This window comes from Vigna radiata, unplaced genomic scaffold (assembly GCF_000741045.1).
Source record: "Vigna radiata var. radiata cultivar VC1973A unplaced genomic scaffold, Vradiata_ver6 scaffold_108, whole genome shotgun sequence".
Taxonomy (NCBI): Eukaryota; Viridiplantae; Streptophyta; class Magnoliopsida; order Fabales; family Fabaceae; genus Vigna; species Vigna radiata.
In genome coordinates this window covers 195,515-213,823 of record NW_014543429.1, presented here as the reverse complement: position 1 = coordinate 213,823, position 18,309 = coordinate 195,515, and the positions used below count along the sequence as shown (strand labels likewise).

General features: G+C 34.6%; 1 protein-coding gene across 5 annotated transcripts in view; it reads right to left on the bottom strand.

The window, feature by feature from the left end:
- The window catches only part of LOC106754393 (TBC1 domain family member 2B), a 34,652-nt gene extending 16,715 nt beyond the window's left edge, over positions 1–17,937 (bottom strand). For 4 of the 5 annotated variants that reach the window (XR_002666914.1, XR_002666915.1, XM_014636404.2 and 1 more), the window contains exons 1-13: positions 17,730–17,937; positions 16,911–16,980; positions 15,107–15,784; positions 14,888–15,022; positions 14,662–14,775; positions 10,033–10,091; positions 9,461–9,527; positions 9,260–9,311; positions 9,069–9,161; positions 8,876–8,959; positions 8,328–8,746; positions 3,572–3,633; positions 125–194 (exon numbers count right to left, since the gene is read on the bottom strand). Coding sequence is in view for 3 of the 5 variants with exons in the window: in XM_014636404.2 (XP_014491890.1) it covers positions 125–194; positions 3,572–3,633; positions 8,328–8,746; positions 8,876–8,959; positions 9,069–9,161; positions 9,260–9,311; positions 9,461–9,527; positions 10,033–10,091; positions 14,662–14,775; positions 14,888–15,022; positions 15,107–15,784; positions 16,911–16,980; positions 17,730–17,776 (1,950 nt within the window). In the remaining 2 variants the exon portion in view is untranslated. The remainder of the gene's footprint in view (positions 1–124; positions 195–3,571; positions 3,634–8,327; positions 8,747–8,875; positions 8,960–9,068; positions 9,162–9,259; positions 9,312–9,460; positions 9,528–10,032; positions 10,092–14,661; positions 14,776–14,887; positions 15,023–15,106; positions 15,785–16,910; positions 16,981–17,729) is intronic. The other variant, XM_022777944.1, reaches the window with a different exon arrangement.
- Between the last annotated feature and the right edge of the window lie 372 nt (positions 17,938–18,309).

Here is an 18,309-nt window from a genome sequence, read left to right as displayed (position 1 = left end):
AATGGGCAAGAACAAATAATAATTTCTAATTTTTATTTTTACCCATTTATAAGCATAGGTACTCAATAAAATACCAAAAATGTGAAAGGTCACACAAGAAGATGGATCATCCAAACAGATATACCCTTGCATTCAACTCCAGACGGTTGTCTTCCTTCACCATCTCCATTAAAGCTGTTTCTAACTCCTCAGCTCTGTTCAAGGTTGGAAACACGCACACAGAAATGAGTAATTTGCCTTTAGAAGATATCACAAAGATCTAAAATCACTGTATATAGTTTATCTTATTAACGAAGAAGCATGGGCAATGAAGAAGAAAGGTTACAAAATAAGGCATCAAAAGTTCTGAAGGAAATGCATCATAAAGATTTATTAAGTGGTTGGTTTATGAGCTAGACCTAATTGGTATATAAAGCCAGTATACAAAATGAAGCATATTTCATAAATGGGTCCACACTGTGTTACAAAGAGCATGGTTAATAGGCATTTATTGTTGGTTGAGAACTATTTCCAAATCCCTTTTAGGCTACGTGGTTATATTTTAAGCAAGAAGACCTAACTGATAAAGTTACATGCAACATGAATAATATTCTCATAAATAGGTCAACAATGTGGCATAAAATGGATAGACTTTAAAGTATTGGCAGAGTATAGAAGTGTAAACAGGTCTAAGCATTAGCCTAACTATAATAGGTTGATATTTCCTTCATAAAATTTATTTTGTAGAAAGTCACTATTTGAAGCAAGAATAATGATTACGATGTACTATTTCAAAATGAAATTACACAGGTATTTATTGATGGTACAAGGGCTACATAGAAGGAAATAAACACACATAATAATCAGAAAAACTTCCTAGTCAGAATCCTAAACAAAATTCTTTAATTCTTGCGTTTTCAAACCTCATATACACTGAAGCAATTTTCATTTAGTTTACATCTACATTTACAACTTGACACCTCCCTAAAGCTGCCTGCTGTCTTCCATCCCTTGGTCAGCACATTAGCTGCCTGCTGTCCAGATGGAATACGTTACACACTAGATCTTCTTAATTTCCCTGATAAGTGTCTATTTTAATATGCTTTATTCTATCAAGGTTTATAAATTATAGGATTTTGTGAAACATTGATTATCCCCGGCTTGTCACGATAGAGCTTCATTGGACATTCAAACTTGACTTTCAAGTCATCTAGGATATTCTTTTATCGTAGCAACTTACACACTCCTTGAGCAATAAATTTGAATTTTGATTCTACATGTCTTGCTACCACATTTATTTTATGATGGGGCATGGCACCAGTAACCTTTATGCGTGGTTGAGTTGTCAAGGAAAACACAGATGACAGCCCAACGATAAAGTTTGTCTGTGTTTATGTTAGGGTATAAGGTGGGAGGATATTCGGTATAAGTTAATTACAATAAATAAATATAGTATAGGTTAATTAGAGTAAATAAAATATATATATAGGGAAATATTCAATATAAGATATTTATAATTAAGGATATATGCTAGGATAATATATGGGAAGATATTTATATATAGGGATATTTATTGCAAATATATTCTAGGAAAATATTTAGTGAGAGATGGACGGGAAATAATTAGTATAAATAAAGTTAGAGTCTAGGGTTAAGGTATGCTTTTGAATTGTGAGTTTTGTAAAGGAGGTTATGCTCTAGCATAACTGACGGAGGTTATGCTCCCAATTATTGGATGAATGAAGGAGGTTATGCTCCCAGTTATTGTTTACCTAGATATTACCATCAATAAAAGATATCAATTCGATCTATTCCATTCTTTTATTATTCTTTTGCTTGTTTTGAGTGTGTGAGAGGTTGATTTCATTACGTCTCCTACTCGGATACGTAACAATTGATCCGACCTGCCGGATCGAAGGAAGGAGTGTAAGGCTAGCCGGAGCAACAATGGAAAAGGAAAGAAACGTGAGGGATCTGCCCTATGAGGAATATGAAAAACGGAGGAAAGAAGGAAGGTGCTTTAGATGCGGCGAGCAGTTCGGTCCTACTCACCACTATTCAGACAAGAGCTTGAGAGTCACCATATTGGCGGAAGACGAGGGCCACCACCCGAGCCTCCAGACCTGAATTGATGAAGAGCCATGAGATCAAGCTCCCTGATTCCAACCTTGAGGACAAGGTTGTTTTGCAACAAGGTGTAATGTTAGGGTATAAGGTGGGAGGATATTCGGTATAAGTTAATTAGAGTAAATAAATATAGTATAGGTTAATTAGAGTAAATAAATATATATTCCAGGGAAATATTCAATATAAGATATTCAGTATAAGTTAATTAGAGTAAATAAATATAGTATAGGTTAATTAGAGTAAATAAATATATATGTTCTAGGGAAATATTCAATGAGCATTGCCCATAATCCATACAACTTGACAGGACCAAAAACATTGAGATTGACAGACATTTCATCAAAGATAATCTAGACAAAGGCCTTGTGATTACAATTTATGTTCTTACAAAACTTCAAATAGCAGTTATTTTTACAAAAGGAATCCCTCCAGATAGATTTCAAGATCTTGTAGGTAAGTTGGGAATGATTGATATTCATTTACCAACTTGAGGGGGAGTGTTGTAATTATAGGAAATATCTATAAAATCTTCTTAATTAGAGTAAATATCTATAGAACCTTCCTAATTAGAGAAAATATTTGTAAGATCTTCTAGATTATTTTTCAGTATACAGTTTCCTTATTTCCCTTTTTTAGAAGATTAGATTGCTACAAATTGAGGTAAGGAGAATGTAATTGATATGAATGAAAATAATAAAGTCACTCCTTTTTCAAGTCTTGTAATGTACTACTTTGGTTTTGGTCTTGAATTTTTGTTAAGTAGTCCCTTTAACATTATATTTTCTTTTTTAGTCCTTGTTGTTTTGTTTTAGTGCTTGTATAATACTTTTAGTCACTGCTTTTTTTCAAACAGATAAACTCAATGGAGAAAAAATTATAAGGACTAAAATGAAAACTAGGATATATTACAAGGACCACTTTTTAAAAAAATATATATGATGAGCAGTATATTACATTGATAAAAAGGTATATTTGAATCTATTTAGAATTATCAGGAATCCCCATAACTTGCAGATATATATTTAGGTTGTATAAATTAGGAATTAAAATATTTGGCATTAATAGTTTTAAATGCATCTTTTCTATTTATGAAGGAATAGAGAATTTAGAAAGAATCAGAACCAATTTATCTGATAGATACCTGTGGAAAATCACAAAAATGATATTGGATAGGCATATACAAGGCTACATACAAAACAACTTCCAATGCAGACTTCTCAAAAGAATCCTTTAATTCTAGGATTCTCAACTTCAGATTTTAGGGAAACTAAAAATTCTCTTATACTGAACGCTCCCTTAATTCCTAAACCCAAAATCTAATGAATTAGAATAGTATACATTTAATTTACAATATATAAACTTAATAGGTAGAGTTTTTACAGTTATATTCTACTGACTTTCTTTTATAAGTAGCAAGCGGGGGAAAAAAATAAGTTTCAAAAGAGCTAGATTTACAAACAATGACCTGAGTATGGCAGATCTTTTCTCCTCCAGCAAACTGCATAATTCAACCTTCAACCAAACCACCTGCACAGAAGCTGTTAATGATTGAAACTTAAAGAGTTGCACAAGAGTTGATTATAATAAAGTAATTATTTGTAGGGAAAATATAACTGTAATTCAAAATTAAGCCAGGACAATAGACTATGAAATGCCATGAATATAATTTATTATCAATGAAGTTGTGGTTGAAGCACTAGAAAGACTACTGTCATACACAGAAAACCAACACAAGCATAATAACAAAGGATTATATTCGGAGGGTTTTGCATCTATACTCACAACACCCACTCATGCCAACTCAGCCATGCAAACGATAACCATATAACAATCCATCCCCACTATTGTAATAGTCTTTCTAACCCATTCTCTATCATTAATTAAAATTTAATGAAAATCACAAAATCAAGAGAGATTCATAAAATACTGATTGGAACCCACAAAAATTTGTAATTTCCAATAAATTTCAACCATTGTTGGAGAATGAGTTCGAAAGTGTATGTTAGCAAGTGAGTTTTAGAATTCTCATCAAAGGATATACAATCACATACTTCATTCTTCTATAACCGCAAACTTTTACAGGAAGAATATGATATCCACTTAGCCTCCATTTTCTTTTGAAGTAAACAGAAGTTTTCCTATATTAGCAAACAGCGAACCAAGTTTCTAATGGTTATTTCCTTAATGTGTACATATCTTATATAATTAATAGCCTGCACAATAATCCTCTATAAAGTATTTTTACTAAACAAAATTGTACAAGCAGTTTTACAGATCACTTACAGCCTGAGTACACTAGGATAGAAATCTATAAGATACTCTTTGTACAAGTATATCACCTTTATTCCATGACCACGTTTTAAATTGATCAATAATAGGAATGCAGAAGACAACTCGTAGTGAATTTATGGTGTCTAAAGAATTCAAGAAAGATAAGTTTTGTAATTCGTAAAATTTATAGTATGATAGGTATCCAGAATTCACTAAATAGATGTAAAAATATATTAGAAAGAAGAACTTAATTAGAAACCACAAACTGTTATACCAAGGTTGTAAAAACAGAAGAACACAACATACAATGCTCCAGGTTTTTCGAGAGAACCAGTCTCTCCATAATTTCCCTTTTTCAACCAACTAAAAACTGCCTACCATAATTTAACATAAACAAAATATAAAAGATAATTACACAATAAAACTACAGGAGGTTATAACTACCCACTAGGAATTATAACTACTTGCCTCCTCTATTTCTTCTCATAAACCTTGCCACTAAACCTATCAATACCCTCTCCATGAAGTTTCACCTTGTCCTCAAGGTGTAAAGCAGGAAACTCCTTGTTGATGGTAGCTATTGCTTCCCAACTATTTTCAAAAGAGGGGAGATGTTGCCATTAGATTAAAACCTCCAAGTCACCATCCTTATTGAATCTGGTACCAAAAGAGCTTGGGGAGAAACATCAAGGATTAAGTCCTCCATTAATGCAGATAGAAGTTGTTGGTTGGATTGCGCGCTTGAGGAGAGACACATGGAAGACTGGATGGATTATGGAGTGAGCAGGAAGTTCTAACTTGTAACCAACTACCCCTATAGGCTCTAACACCCTGTAGGGGCCATAGAACCTTGGACTTAATTTTTCATTTGGTCGTCTTGCCAAGGTCTTTAATTTATAAGTCTGGATCTTGAAAAAGGTCATTATGCGACTCCAAAATCGGGAGAAGTTCTAGAGGAACAATACCACCATTCTCTTCCCTCTCTTGGTCCCATTTAATCACATAACATGAGCCTTTGTTCTTAAAATCACACACCAACTTATTCAAAGAAGATTCTGATTTGGATAGAGTGGGATCACCCACAAGGACATGCTCCTCGTTCCTCTTACCAATTGTTAATCCTAAACTGCCAAAATCAGGCCTTACCTCGCCTAGTGAAGCCAACCATTCCTATCCCAGCACCCCTCAATGTGAAAACAAAAAATTCTTGTTGAATTTTCAAGCCCTGTACTTCTAGAATAAAACCGTGACACTTCCCCTGACAATGCACCTTGATGTAACCCACATTTGGCAATCAGACCTGGTGAAATAAAAAAATTGTATGAAGATCCACAATCCAACAAAACCAATACTTTCTCATGACCAATTGTCCCCCAAAGTTTCCAAGACTTCCTAATTGTAAGTCCCGCCATGGTATGTTGAGATAGTTGTAAAATCTTATCTATCTCTTCTTTCCCTTCCTCGTGAGTATCAGTAGGAGTTTGAAGGGTATCTACGCCAGCCTCAGACATAAGCAACATGTGCAACTGTTTATTTCTACAAATATGAGTAGGACCAAACTTCTCATCACACTTGAAACATTGGCCCTTCTTAATCTTACCTTGTATTTCCTGAAGAGACAGTTTCCGAAAAGGTGCTCGACTTGACTGATTTACACTACGAAACGTTCCTGCAGAAGCGCTATTATGCCCCCACCATTGATGGAATTATTAAAGCTTAGTGAACTACCCCATCCTTTGAATAATTGCGAGTCATTGAAATAGGTTTGGAGACATTGTTATTGCGTTGAACATGGAAAGGTCCACCTTTAGAGATGACTCGAACCTTTTCCTCCACCATTTGAGCCTTCATCATTAACTCAGGAAGATTGCTAGGTTCATACAACTTAAATTCAGCCTTGATTTTCTATTTCAACCCATTCAAAAAAATGCCAACCAAATAATCTTGATGAATCCCCTTCAAAAACCCAACATATTGTTCAAATTGCTCTATATAATCCTCCACCAACCCCGGTTGGTGCAAGCCAATCAGAATTTCAAAAGGATTCTAAAGCATCTTGGGTTGAAAACAGCGGACAACAACCACCTTGAATGCTTCCCACGTAGGATTTGGATTGCAAGTTTCCCACCACTAAAACAAATTTAAGGCCCTCCCTTCCAAAGCAACTATGGCGCCTGCACGCGTTCCTCCTCACTAACTTCCTTCAATTGAAAATAACGTTCAAGATAATTAGTCCAACCATACACCTCCTCCCCTGCAAAAACTAGAATGTCCAGTTTCTGCCATTTTGAGGAAGACAAATGATGACTCGTCTCTTCCTCCCAACGTGACCCTTGACCAACATTCATCACTAAAGCAGTTTCACCCTTGGTAGCACTACAAGATAGCGATTCAACCACGGCTGTTAAGCCTCTAATAATGTCCTCCAAACACTGGTAATGCTCATGAGACTGATTTTCCTATCTGTCCTTATCTTGGATTAATTCCTGTAGTATCTTGACATGACATCTAATCTAGATTCCATTCTTGTATTCACCATACTCCCCACATACCCTCACAGTACCAAGAAAGAGGCTCTGAATACCAAATACATAGGTATCCAAAATTCACTAAATAGATATAAAAATAGATTACACAAAAGAACTTAATATAATTAGAAACCACAAACTATTATTCCAAGGTGGTAAAACCAAAAGAACATAAAATACAATGCTCCAGGTCTTTCGAGAGGACCGGTCACTCTATAATTTCCCTTTTTCAACCAACTAAAAACTGTCTACCATAATCTAACATAAAAAAAAAAAATATAAAAGATAATTACAAAACACAACTGGAGGAGAATATAACTACCTACTAGGAAGTTATTACTACCTGCCTCCTCTATTTCTTCTCACATAAACATTGCCACTAAACTTATCATAGTATGCAGACAATCAGATAACTTTCGCTGCAAGCTAGTCAGTGAACATCTAGCACTTCTACAACAGACTCCAGCTGTCCAAACAGAATGACAGCCAGATAACTAACTATTACACGATGGCCACTCAGCTTAACATGCTAGTAGAGAAAATCCTAACACTAAGTATACTATCAGGGCCTAAATCTAAAACACGGGAAATTTCCAAATCTTCAATAGTAAATTTTCTAATGCATCAGATTTATTCTATTTGAAAGGGAAAAATTCAGGAATATAAAATCAACAAATAAACAAACTATAGAAGAGCCAGAATATGTCAAAATTATTCATGATAATCTTATTATGATTCCTTTTAAATCTTTTAAGTGAAACTGACTCAAATGCTACAGCACAGACAGAATCATAACATGGCAGCAGAAACTGTGAAAAATGAACTTAACAATCAAGCATATCATGACCACTAAAATTACTCATGCATATATTTCACATCAGGGGTCGTATTTCACAATGTAAAGTGTCAGAATCCCTTGATTTATGTTGCAGTTAATATTTCCTTCTACAATTTTAACTACATAATTAGGAGATTTAATTACATTTCACAATTAGTTGGATAATTAGGAGGATTAATAAGCTGAAAGTATATTTTATATTTATTGTACAACACCATTGATCCAAAATTGTAGGGATAGATTATAGCCATCATAAATTAGGATTTTCAGTTACTGTGTCTATGCATTCTCTAAAGAAATTGCTCCTCTATGAATAATATCAGAAACAGTTTTTCTGACATAAAGCATGCGAGCATCTTTTACCACTATTAAGTTAACTATGTTAACCTGATCAATATAGAAAAAGACAAAAAGTCATATCTCAAAGGAATTTCAATAGCAGACCAAGGTGAATTTGTAAGTCAAAATTGTGGTTAATGGCAGGTAAATTTCAAAATACTTCACAAACAAAGGCCTTTTTGGGGAGAGGAGGGAAATGAGAACAGGAAAGTGAATGTTGAGGTGTAGACTGTAGAGGAAGCAACCTGATCCTGGGGATCTGGAAGGGCCTCCAGTTCTGAATCCACATTGAGGCTATTGAGCATTTCATTTAAATTAGAGGAACGAGATGCCAATTGCACACTCGCATCAGCTACTGCAACACTTTCTTCAGTGGTTTTACTTTCTTCTACCAGAGACCCTCGATCATGTTTGAAACTATACAGTTTAGTTGCAATCCCTTTGGAATCCTTAAGAGCCCTTCCCTTCATAGATCTTTCTTCAATGACGACTAATACAGATGGCAGATGTTTATCTCTTAGTTCCTTCAGTCTGGCCTCAGTCACTAATGGATAACCCATACAAGCCGTAAAGACAAGTTGACTGCTATCAAATGTTGAACCAACAAGTGATTGCAGCAACGTAATTGCATCACCAGCATCTTTTGTGGTAACTAATGCCGGACCTAGAATTAAGAGACGAAAAATTATGTCACTTTCAAGAAGATTTAACAAACTATAATTTAATTTTGTTTACAACTTACACATGATAGTTTGCACATATAACTCAAACACAGGAAAGTAAAGTTCAATACCATATAATTCCATTAGAGCCAGTGCTGTTCGAAATAGCATAACACGGTTCCCTTCAAATAGTAGCACATCCCAAACACGAAGAACTAAGATAGAGAAACACAAAACAAGATAACATTTCAGAATAACCAAAATTAAAAACCAATGCTGTAATATTAAAGGACACAAAAAATATTCACTCCACATAAATCTCACCACTTTCCCAAGGTATTACATTTACAAAGATTGATAGAAACCAAGATCCAGATATCCATGGCACCTGCACTCCCAAGTAATCCAGATGATTAACTGCACCAAAAGCATCAGTAGAATAAAAAAAAATCCAAGCAGATTCAGAAAGACAATTATGTGAAGCTTACTGAAGAGCAAAGATAATAAATACAAACCCAGTTTGGGAAATCTTTCACGCATCAATTCCTCAAAAATCAGCTGATCCACCTGACACATGAAAAGCTTCCATGATTGCAAAGAGAATTACAAACACCTCAATACTAAAATTATCAAAAAAAGGCATGTGATTTGGGAAACAGAATAAAGAAAATTTCTTTTCTAAAAAAAGAAAAAAAGGGCCGGAAAATGATCATTACTTGAGATTCTATCATATCCTCAGTATAATAGCCTGCAAAATATTCATCAATAATGCCAACAAATGCCCTGAGATATACCAATAAAACATTAGATAATACAACCAAGTGTTTTGTTAATAATGTTATATGTGTAAACTGACAGCATTTTAAGAAGATCAGTTTTACCTAATAATAAGTTAACAAAATAAAAAATTGGTCAAAGTACTATGTGGATACGTCTGGACAGATATGCACAGGTACAACTAAGCCCACAGTTATGAGACCAACTAGTAAAGGCCCACACCGAAACAGGTTTGGATTTAACAAGCTCGTAATTAAACAGACCAATCCAAATGGTCAGTGGGTCAGTCCAAAAAGATTATTTTTTACTGAAAAAAAGGAACTATATATATGTGTGGTTAAATGGATTTGGTTAAACTTAGATAGCTATGCAGGCCGCAGACAAAATCCATTAAACTCACATATTTCTCAAATCAATCTTGTACATCTTCGACTAAGTTAACCAAGATATTGTCTATGCTGGAAAGAGGGGCCAACAAGGGAAAAATATACGAAAGCCTCCCAAACCTTACCAAAAGGCATTTTCTTCTGGCATAAGAAGTAGCAATAAACCAGCAAAGAAATTCATTGCCTGCAAGTATTAAAATAACATGATTTGAAGACAGGTTATGTGGATGGAAACAGCAAAGAGTATCATTACCACCACTGAAGAATTGTTAGATACCATCAAATACAATAACCACTACCAAAATGAAAAAACAAAAGCAAGAACTATGGGAATGCATTGTAAATATATTACACCTCATACTTAACACTTCACATGACAAAGAAAATTTTCAATTTACTTAGGCTTAAGTCTCCAAAAATTCAATACTTTTCTCATAAAAATACATTTTTTTTCTTTAAGATACGAACATGAAGTAGGAGCCTAGAAATCTAGATATACTATAACTTGAAAAGGATTCAGTTGTATGAGAGAAAAATATCTTATTGAATTAAATAATTGAAATAGTACATAAGCCTCTATATATAAAGAACTCTATCAAAACAATGATTACAAAAAGATCTATAGCATCTTATAACAACACACTTGTAATGATTACAAAATTTTCTTGTCAATTAACAAAGTACTTTCTTCTGACTCAACACTCCCCCTAAATCATTCTCAACTAGCACAAGAAGGCCTTATGTAAACAAATTTGCTAACTAAAGCATAGATGGAACATAAGAAGTTGTTATACAGCAACTACGAGGTTTTTTCTTTAATAAAGTGTAGGTCTATCTCTATGTGCTTGATCCTATCATGCTAAATTGAACTGTGAGCAATGCTAATAGTTGATTTATTATCACAATAAAGAGTCATAGGTTTTTCAAATGTCACTTTAATATCATTTGGAATAATTCTCAGTTATATCACAAAGGCTCTTGTGCCATAGCTTGAAATTCAATCTCTACACTAGATTTTGTAACATTTTTGGTTTTTACTTCTTCAAGTCACCGAATTTCCACCCAATGTCGAGGTTGATCTATAACAGACCCTGGATAATTTGCATTAGTATACATCTCCATTTTTATTTTTTCTTTCCTCTTGAACAACAATCTCCTTCCTAAAACTTTCCAAAGGTTTTAGACTATCAGAAGAATGAACACTTAACCCTAGCTCAAAGGAATAGAATTGTTCTTGCATCATATTAGGTTGCTTTTGTCCTCCTTAATATTGTATAGGAAAGAAACTCTACGGACATCTAATTTTCAGAGTAGATCCTAACTCAGGGACAAAGTTATCCTTGTTAGGAACAACTTCAAAATCATCCATACAAGATGTACCAAGAGATGTTACCAAGAGTAGTATCAATATAAGACTATTCTTGTATGAAATGTAAGGTTTTAAGTCTCATGTGAGTCACATGTGACTTGTTAATTAAAGAGATTAATAAGTAAATAAATTAATAATATAGGGCAAAATAATAACTAGGTTAATGAGTACTAATTTTCTAATAATGATGGTTAGTTGATAGAGCTAGCAAAACAATATGGTTTTATATATATATAACCATTAATGCAGAAACAAGATCTCCTTCTTGATAGGTGCTTACACTTAAATAAGTGAGATGGAAAAATACAATGTATGTTTTTAACTCCCTTTCAAGTTGGAGCATATAGATCATATATGCCAAGCTTCTGACTAAATGTCCCTTTAGCCATTTTGTCAGAATGTTTGTGAGATGTTCATTAGAGCTTACAAACTCAGTAATAAGATCCTTGGACAACAACTTCAATCTAATAAAATAAAAATCAATCTCTATGTGTTTTTTCCCCACATGAAACATCGGATTCAAGGCAAGATGAAGAGCTTTCAAGTTGTCACAACAAACTTCATCCACTCATTTTTACAAAATTTCAACTCTTGCAAAAGCTATTTAATTCACACAAGTTCACATCTAGCTAGGGCCATAGATCAATATTCAACTTCAACACTAGATTGAGCAACAACACTTCGCTTCTTAGTTTCCCAAGATAGAAGGTTCCCTCCAAGGAATATATAGTATCATGTGGTAGAAACTTTGATAATAAAGACCCAATTGCAACCAACAACAGATTTCTCATATGGGATGAGCTTTCAAGTTCCAGTATTCTGAAGAGCATTGATTTCATCAAACATGGTTTGACACCAACTAGGATGGGCTAAGGCATCACCTACATGTTGATAGGTTTAGTGGCAAGGTTTATGTTAGAAGAAATATACAAGGTAGGTAGTTATAACTTCCAGCAGTTGTGTTTTGTAATTATCTATTATATTTTGTTTATGTTGGGATGGTTTTGGGGTTCTTTTTTTCTTTCCAAGAAGGGGTGGACAAATCAAACTCGTTAGCGCTTCCAGCATTGGGAGGACATGATTCGAGGCTTAACCGAGGTGGTCGAAATGCTGACTTGTAGCACTACCAAGGGTGAACCTCCTTCAGTGTCGCATGTTGGTCAAGGGTCATGTTGGGAGAAAGAGACAAGTCTCAATTTGACTTCTTCCAAATAGAGGAAACTAGAACTTCCAATATTTACAAGGGCGAAAGCATATGGATGGACTAATCGTCTTAAACGTTATTTTCAGTTGAAGGAAGTGTAGAGGAGGGAATGCAGGCTTTCATTGTTGCTTTTGAAGGGAAGGCCTTAAATTGGTTTCAGTGGTGGGAATCCTGTAATCCAAGTGCCACATGGGAAGCCTTCAAGGTGGTCGTTGTCTGTCCGTTTCAACCAACAGATGCTTCAAAATCCTTTTCAAATTTTGATTGGCTTGCATCAATCGGGTTCAGTGGAAGATTATATTGAGTAATTTGAACAGTATGTTGGGTTTCTGAAGGGGATTCGTCAGGATTATTTGGTTGGCATTTTTTTGAATGGGTTGAAGGAGGAAATCAAGGATGAGGTTAAGTTCTACGACCCTAGCACTCTTCCTGAGTTAATGATGAAGGCCAAAATGGTGGAAGAGAAGAGTCATCTCCAAATATGACCCTTTCCCTATTAAACACATTCCATCTACATCCAAACCTATTTTCGTGACTCGTAGTTTTCCAAAGGACGGGAGAAATTCGGCTAGCTTTACTATTTCCAGTGCTGATCAAGGGGAAAACAACGCTTCTACAGGTACCTTTCATAGTGTTCCTACAATGCATCGGCCAAGTTGAGCGCCTTTTAGAAAATTTCCATAGGAGGAATTACAAGATAAGATTAAGAAGTGCCTATGTTTCTAGTGTGATGAGAAGTATGGTCCTAATCAAGTTTGTAAAAATAAACAGTTACATATGCTACTTATGAAGAAAGAGGAATTCTCTTGCCTAGATACCCTTCCCACTCCTAATGATGCTCATGGGGAAGGGGGGGCCGAGTTAAGTCCAACTTTACAACTATCTCAATGTACTATGGCAAGACTTAGAACCAGGAAGTCTTGGAAACTTTGGGGCACAATTCGTCAAGAGCAAGTCGTAGTTTTGTTGGACTGTGGAGCCTCCCACAATTTTATTTCCCCAGATCTGATTGCCAAATATTTGACCCTATAAATACTCTCATCATCAAAAGAATGAGAATGAACTCTTAATCAAAGAAATGTTGCACGCGGGAATTATCAGACCTGGCATCACTCCTTATTCCAACCCAATCATATTGGTCAAGAAGAAAGATGGTAGGTGGCGGTTTTGTGTGGATTATCGAGCTCTCAACAAGATAACTATCCCAAACAAATTTCCTATTCTAGATATAGAGGAATTGTTGGATGAGTTGGAAGGGGCAGCCACATTTTCCAGGTTAGATTTAAAATTTGGTTATTATCAAATTCTTATGAGGGAAGAGGCCGTTGAGAAGACTGCATTTTGAACTCATGAAGGCCATTATGAGTTTTTAGTTATGTCCTTTGTTACAAACAACAATGCTAGGGAGAAAAATCTATAACAATGTTTATTTTCAAGTATGACCTGTGTTTTGGATTTGTCTTTTTATTCAATTGCTTAGCCCTAGGATCACAAATGATCTTAAGAAACTTTTTCCTATAACCAAGTATCCTGAGGATGCAAGACAATTAGTACCAAGTAATTACTAACTTAATGATCTTTTTGAAAAGCATAATAACACCTTGACAATAGTTCATAATTGTGATCAGGTGAGCATTATACTTTTTATACACACATTTGAAAACAACAAAAAGAGTCAAGCATAAGTTTTCTGCATTACACAAGAAATGGAAGGAGATTTGAAAATTATGAGACACAAGTAGTCGAAGAACTTTTCAGTATTTAACTACATCAACAACTATAAACACATTTTGTAGCTCTTGAAGAAAATAAATCCATCATTTGTTATAAGTAATAATTAGTAAAAGTGCATAACTACCTAAATGTTAAAGAAATTAGACTCAGCATTTATCTCTAAGCAAATTAATTTCAATAATACATGCAAGAAAATATTCTCTACATAAACTGTAAGTTAAAACATAGAAATGAACCAACAAATTCATATACAGATTTTTCAGTTACAACATTACATCAACAATAACAAGAAATTTTAATACAAGGGAAAGTGACCTAGTCCCTTCACATGAAAAATACTCATTTGGAAAGGGATGAAAATTTTATGAATATCAAATCTGATGAAGCTTGAATATCAGGTAGTAGTTGCAGTATTCACCAAGAAAGGTTCTTTTGAACTCCATTTACCTGACAGTACCCAACTTTAGGGTTATGTCGAGCATATGCTAGCAGTAAACGCCTCAGGGAATTTCTGCCATTTTCATCCAAAGCAGGGTGACCTGGGAAAGTTCGTGGTAAGTCCTGAAAATGAAAAATGAGGTTTAGTCTAAGGAGAGAGCCAGCATTCAATATAAAGCAAAAGATGCAGCACGTACAAATCAAAATAAAGTCCAGGGCGCATGCAGCTAATGACCTTCTCAATCTGCTTTTTCCATTTCCCAAATGCAGCAGATGAGACATCTTGCTCCTCACTTTCATTACGAGCTAACAGATCCTCATAATAGCCTTCCACCCGTCGCTTCTTCACACCTACAAAGGCTTGCCAGACCTGTAACAACAATATTGTAGTGTAGGGAAGGTTGCAATACTTTTCCCCAAACAAAATAACTTCACTGAATTAGAAAAAAATTACCTCTCCTCTAAGATCCTTCGGGACTCCTCCTTGAACAAGGGACTCCAGTTCTTTCCATCGAGAGAAAAGTTCAGGTAAGTTCTGATCTACTAAAGAATTTTCTTCCTTTGAGCCATTGATACCATCATCTACAGGTTTAGATTCTTCTATAGATGGAGGATGATTACTATTTCTATTTATTTCTGCACCTTCCATTTTCTTTCCCTTGACACGAGAACTGAATATTTCTTCAATGGCAATAAGAGATGGCCTAATCTCAGCCCAGTGTTGAACAACCTTGCGAGTCTTTCTTTCTTCACAATGATGAAGTTCCTTTCTAGAGATATTTCCGATTGCACTGTGAGAAATAAAATACCTGTCTCGTGAAATACCGCCTTCACTAACCCTCCCTGGATTAGTACCCTCTTTTATCTCAGTGCCTTCAGAAGTCTTTCTGTCACTTGAGTCACCTCCTATGCTAACCTTGATAGCATTAGTCTCTTCTTCTAACTCACAAAACTTCCTTCTACTTGAATCATCCCCATTATTTGGCCTATGTGGAATTCTCTCTTCGTTTACCTCATCAGTTATAGGTTCAGCCTTCAATGTTTCTTTATGTTCATTAGAAGTTGGTAGAGTTGATTCAGCTGCATGTTCAAGAAAGTCGTTCCATTTATCTGATCTCTCATCTTCCTCTTCCTAATTTAATGAATATATCAGTCTAGGGACGATCATAAATTGAATCTGCGCTGCTTATTGTAAGAAACAAGTTCTTAGAATTGAAAGGATAAGATCATTTAATTAGGCTCCATTTTTGCAGTATCAAAGGGCTAAAATGCACACTTCTGCTGTTTAGTATAATTGTTTGTTAAAATCATAAGGAAAAAAATTTAAAATGCTGCCTACAAATTCATTTGTCATATGTTAATCCCATACTGCAAAAGAAACATCTAGCAGTTATTTGCAACTATTAGAGGGTGAGATTGTTGCCTTGTAGCCTAGAGGTCATGGTTCAAATCCTGGAAACAGACTCTCTGCTTGTGAATGTAAAGCTATGTGTGTCTACATCTACCATCCCCCAATTAACTAAGAGTCCTATGCACACGGATCTGCTCAAGTCTAACCATATGACTTCCCACATCATGTACCCTTTTTGAGCCAATAGGAAAGTGTCAAAAAACCTGGTCTTATTTAAACTTCTTCAGAAAAACGGAATATCTTCTCTCATAAAAAAGACACATGACAATACCAATTGGAACAAACATATAGTCTTCGTAGGGGTTTTATTCTTCATCTTCTTAATGTAACTACTTATTTTGTCACTTCAGGGGTTTTAATTTATTTCAAGATATTTATACTTTAGAAAATCAAGAAAGCATTAATTAGATTTCTCCGATAAAGGTATTTTAGTTGAAAAGGGCTATTATGTCATGGTGATTGATAAAATATATAATTTTGTTAACATATGTGTCCTCATACTTTACTTGGAAATTAATTTTAAGTGGAGGGAACAATAATTAATGGATGATTAGAACAAAAATCATCAGTCAGAGCCCAAGGTTTGTCATTTTTTACTATTTAACAAAAGCACTCACGGAAAAGGGGAAATCTCCTTTCAATATTTACCCAATAAAGGAACTATGTACCTTTAATAATGATGGACCTTAAAGTGCTTCTATTTAATTAGACTGATAGTAAATACGCAAATGGTACATTAATATCCCAAAGAAATGTGTTTTTGCACGCGTACTTCAATATCGGATTAAATCCTTAAACCTGGATCATCAGAAACATGAAAGCAAAAGTGAAGTATGATAGTAAATACCTTGTATATGGGAAAATACTCCCTGTATCGTTGTGCGTATTGAGGCCTTAATGCAAATCCATAAGAATCCCTGCTAAACAGATCGTTTAATTATAGTTATGTTGGGAAGAAAGTTCGAAGAAAAAACAGAGTATCGGTCATTTCCAAAAACAGATATAGACAATGGCACGTAACACCAGCACGTCAACTACAATTTCTATAAAAATTCCGAGCATCACAATCTCTAACATTCTCTCCATTATCCGTAGAAATTTGTTGAAAATAACAAATCACTAAAGATTTTGTCAAGAAGTTTTAACATGTTTGAAAGAGTGTTGTTAACCCTTATCTAATTTTTCTCTAATTTCTAAACAGCTAACAAATTAAATTACATACGTAAGACATGCATGTAACTAATTCTCCCATATTTGTATGCTACCTGGAATCAACCTCCAACGAGCGCTTACTCAGTAAGGACAACAACATACTTTAAAAACAGGTACAGTTCTACAGCCCATAGCTTTCGCTCGCAAAACCAAACACAAGGTGCTAACTATCGGTACCACCACATTTCAGACTCAAGATCCAACTACGTTCATTAAACCGATTCCAGAAGGAATAATCAACCAAAGAAAACCGTGTTCGGAATTCACGATCGGGATAAAAACCGATCGAGTTGACAGTGTCGTTTCTGTTTCACAGTTGGTGTGAACAGTAACTGCTACAAAGAAGCATTCCAAAACGGACAAGTCGCGATAAGTTAGTGCCCAAGGACGCGTGGAAAATCGTGTGCAGCACTCGATTTCTATATATTTTGTACATGGACCCATGCGTGCATACCTGGTGTGTTCGAAATTGTGGAGGAGATTGAAACTGAAGTGCGCCATTTTCGGTTGCGTTGGCGCGAATACAAAGAGAGAAAGATTAGGGTTTGGTGAGTTTGTTTCGGAGGAAGACGAAAGGCTAACTGAATCTTCCTTCACTCTTGCTCACCATCTGTATTCTTTTAAATCAACTTCTTTCGCAGTTCTTTTGCAACATTTGTATTTGTGGCAACAGTAGTAGCCGTTGATGTTATGCTGCAGCTAAGAGAGTTAAATAATAAATAAAATTATTATAATAAATTAGAGAAAAACAATGTCTACTTTTCTTTTATCTATACCATACCATTATATATATTTTTTATAATTTAATAAGTTTTTATCTCAATAATAAATTAGTGAAAAACAATGTCTACTTCCTTCATTCTTTTATCTTTCAAAAATATATATTTTTTATAATTTAATAAATTTTTATTTTAATAATAAATAGAAATTAAAAAATACATATATCAATGTAGCCATCATTTATAATCATTTATATTTATACATAATAAGGATTTTTTTTTGGTAATTGTTGAGTAACATTTTTTATACATCAA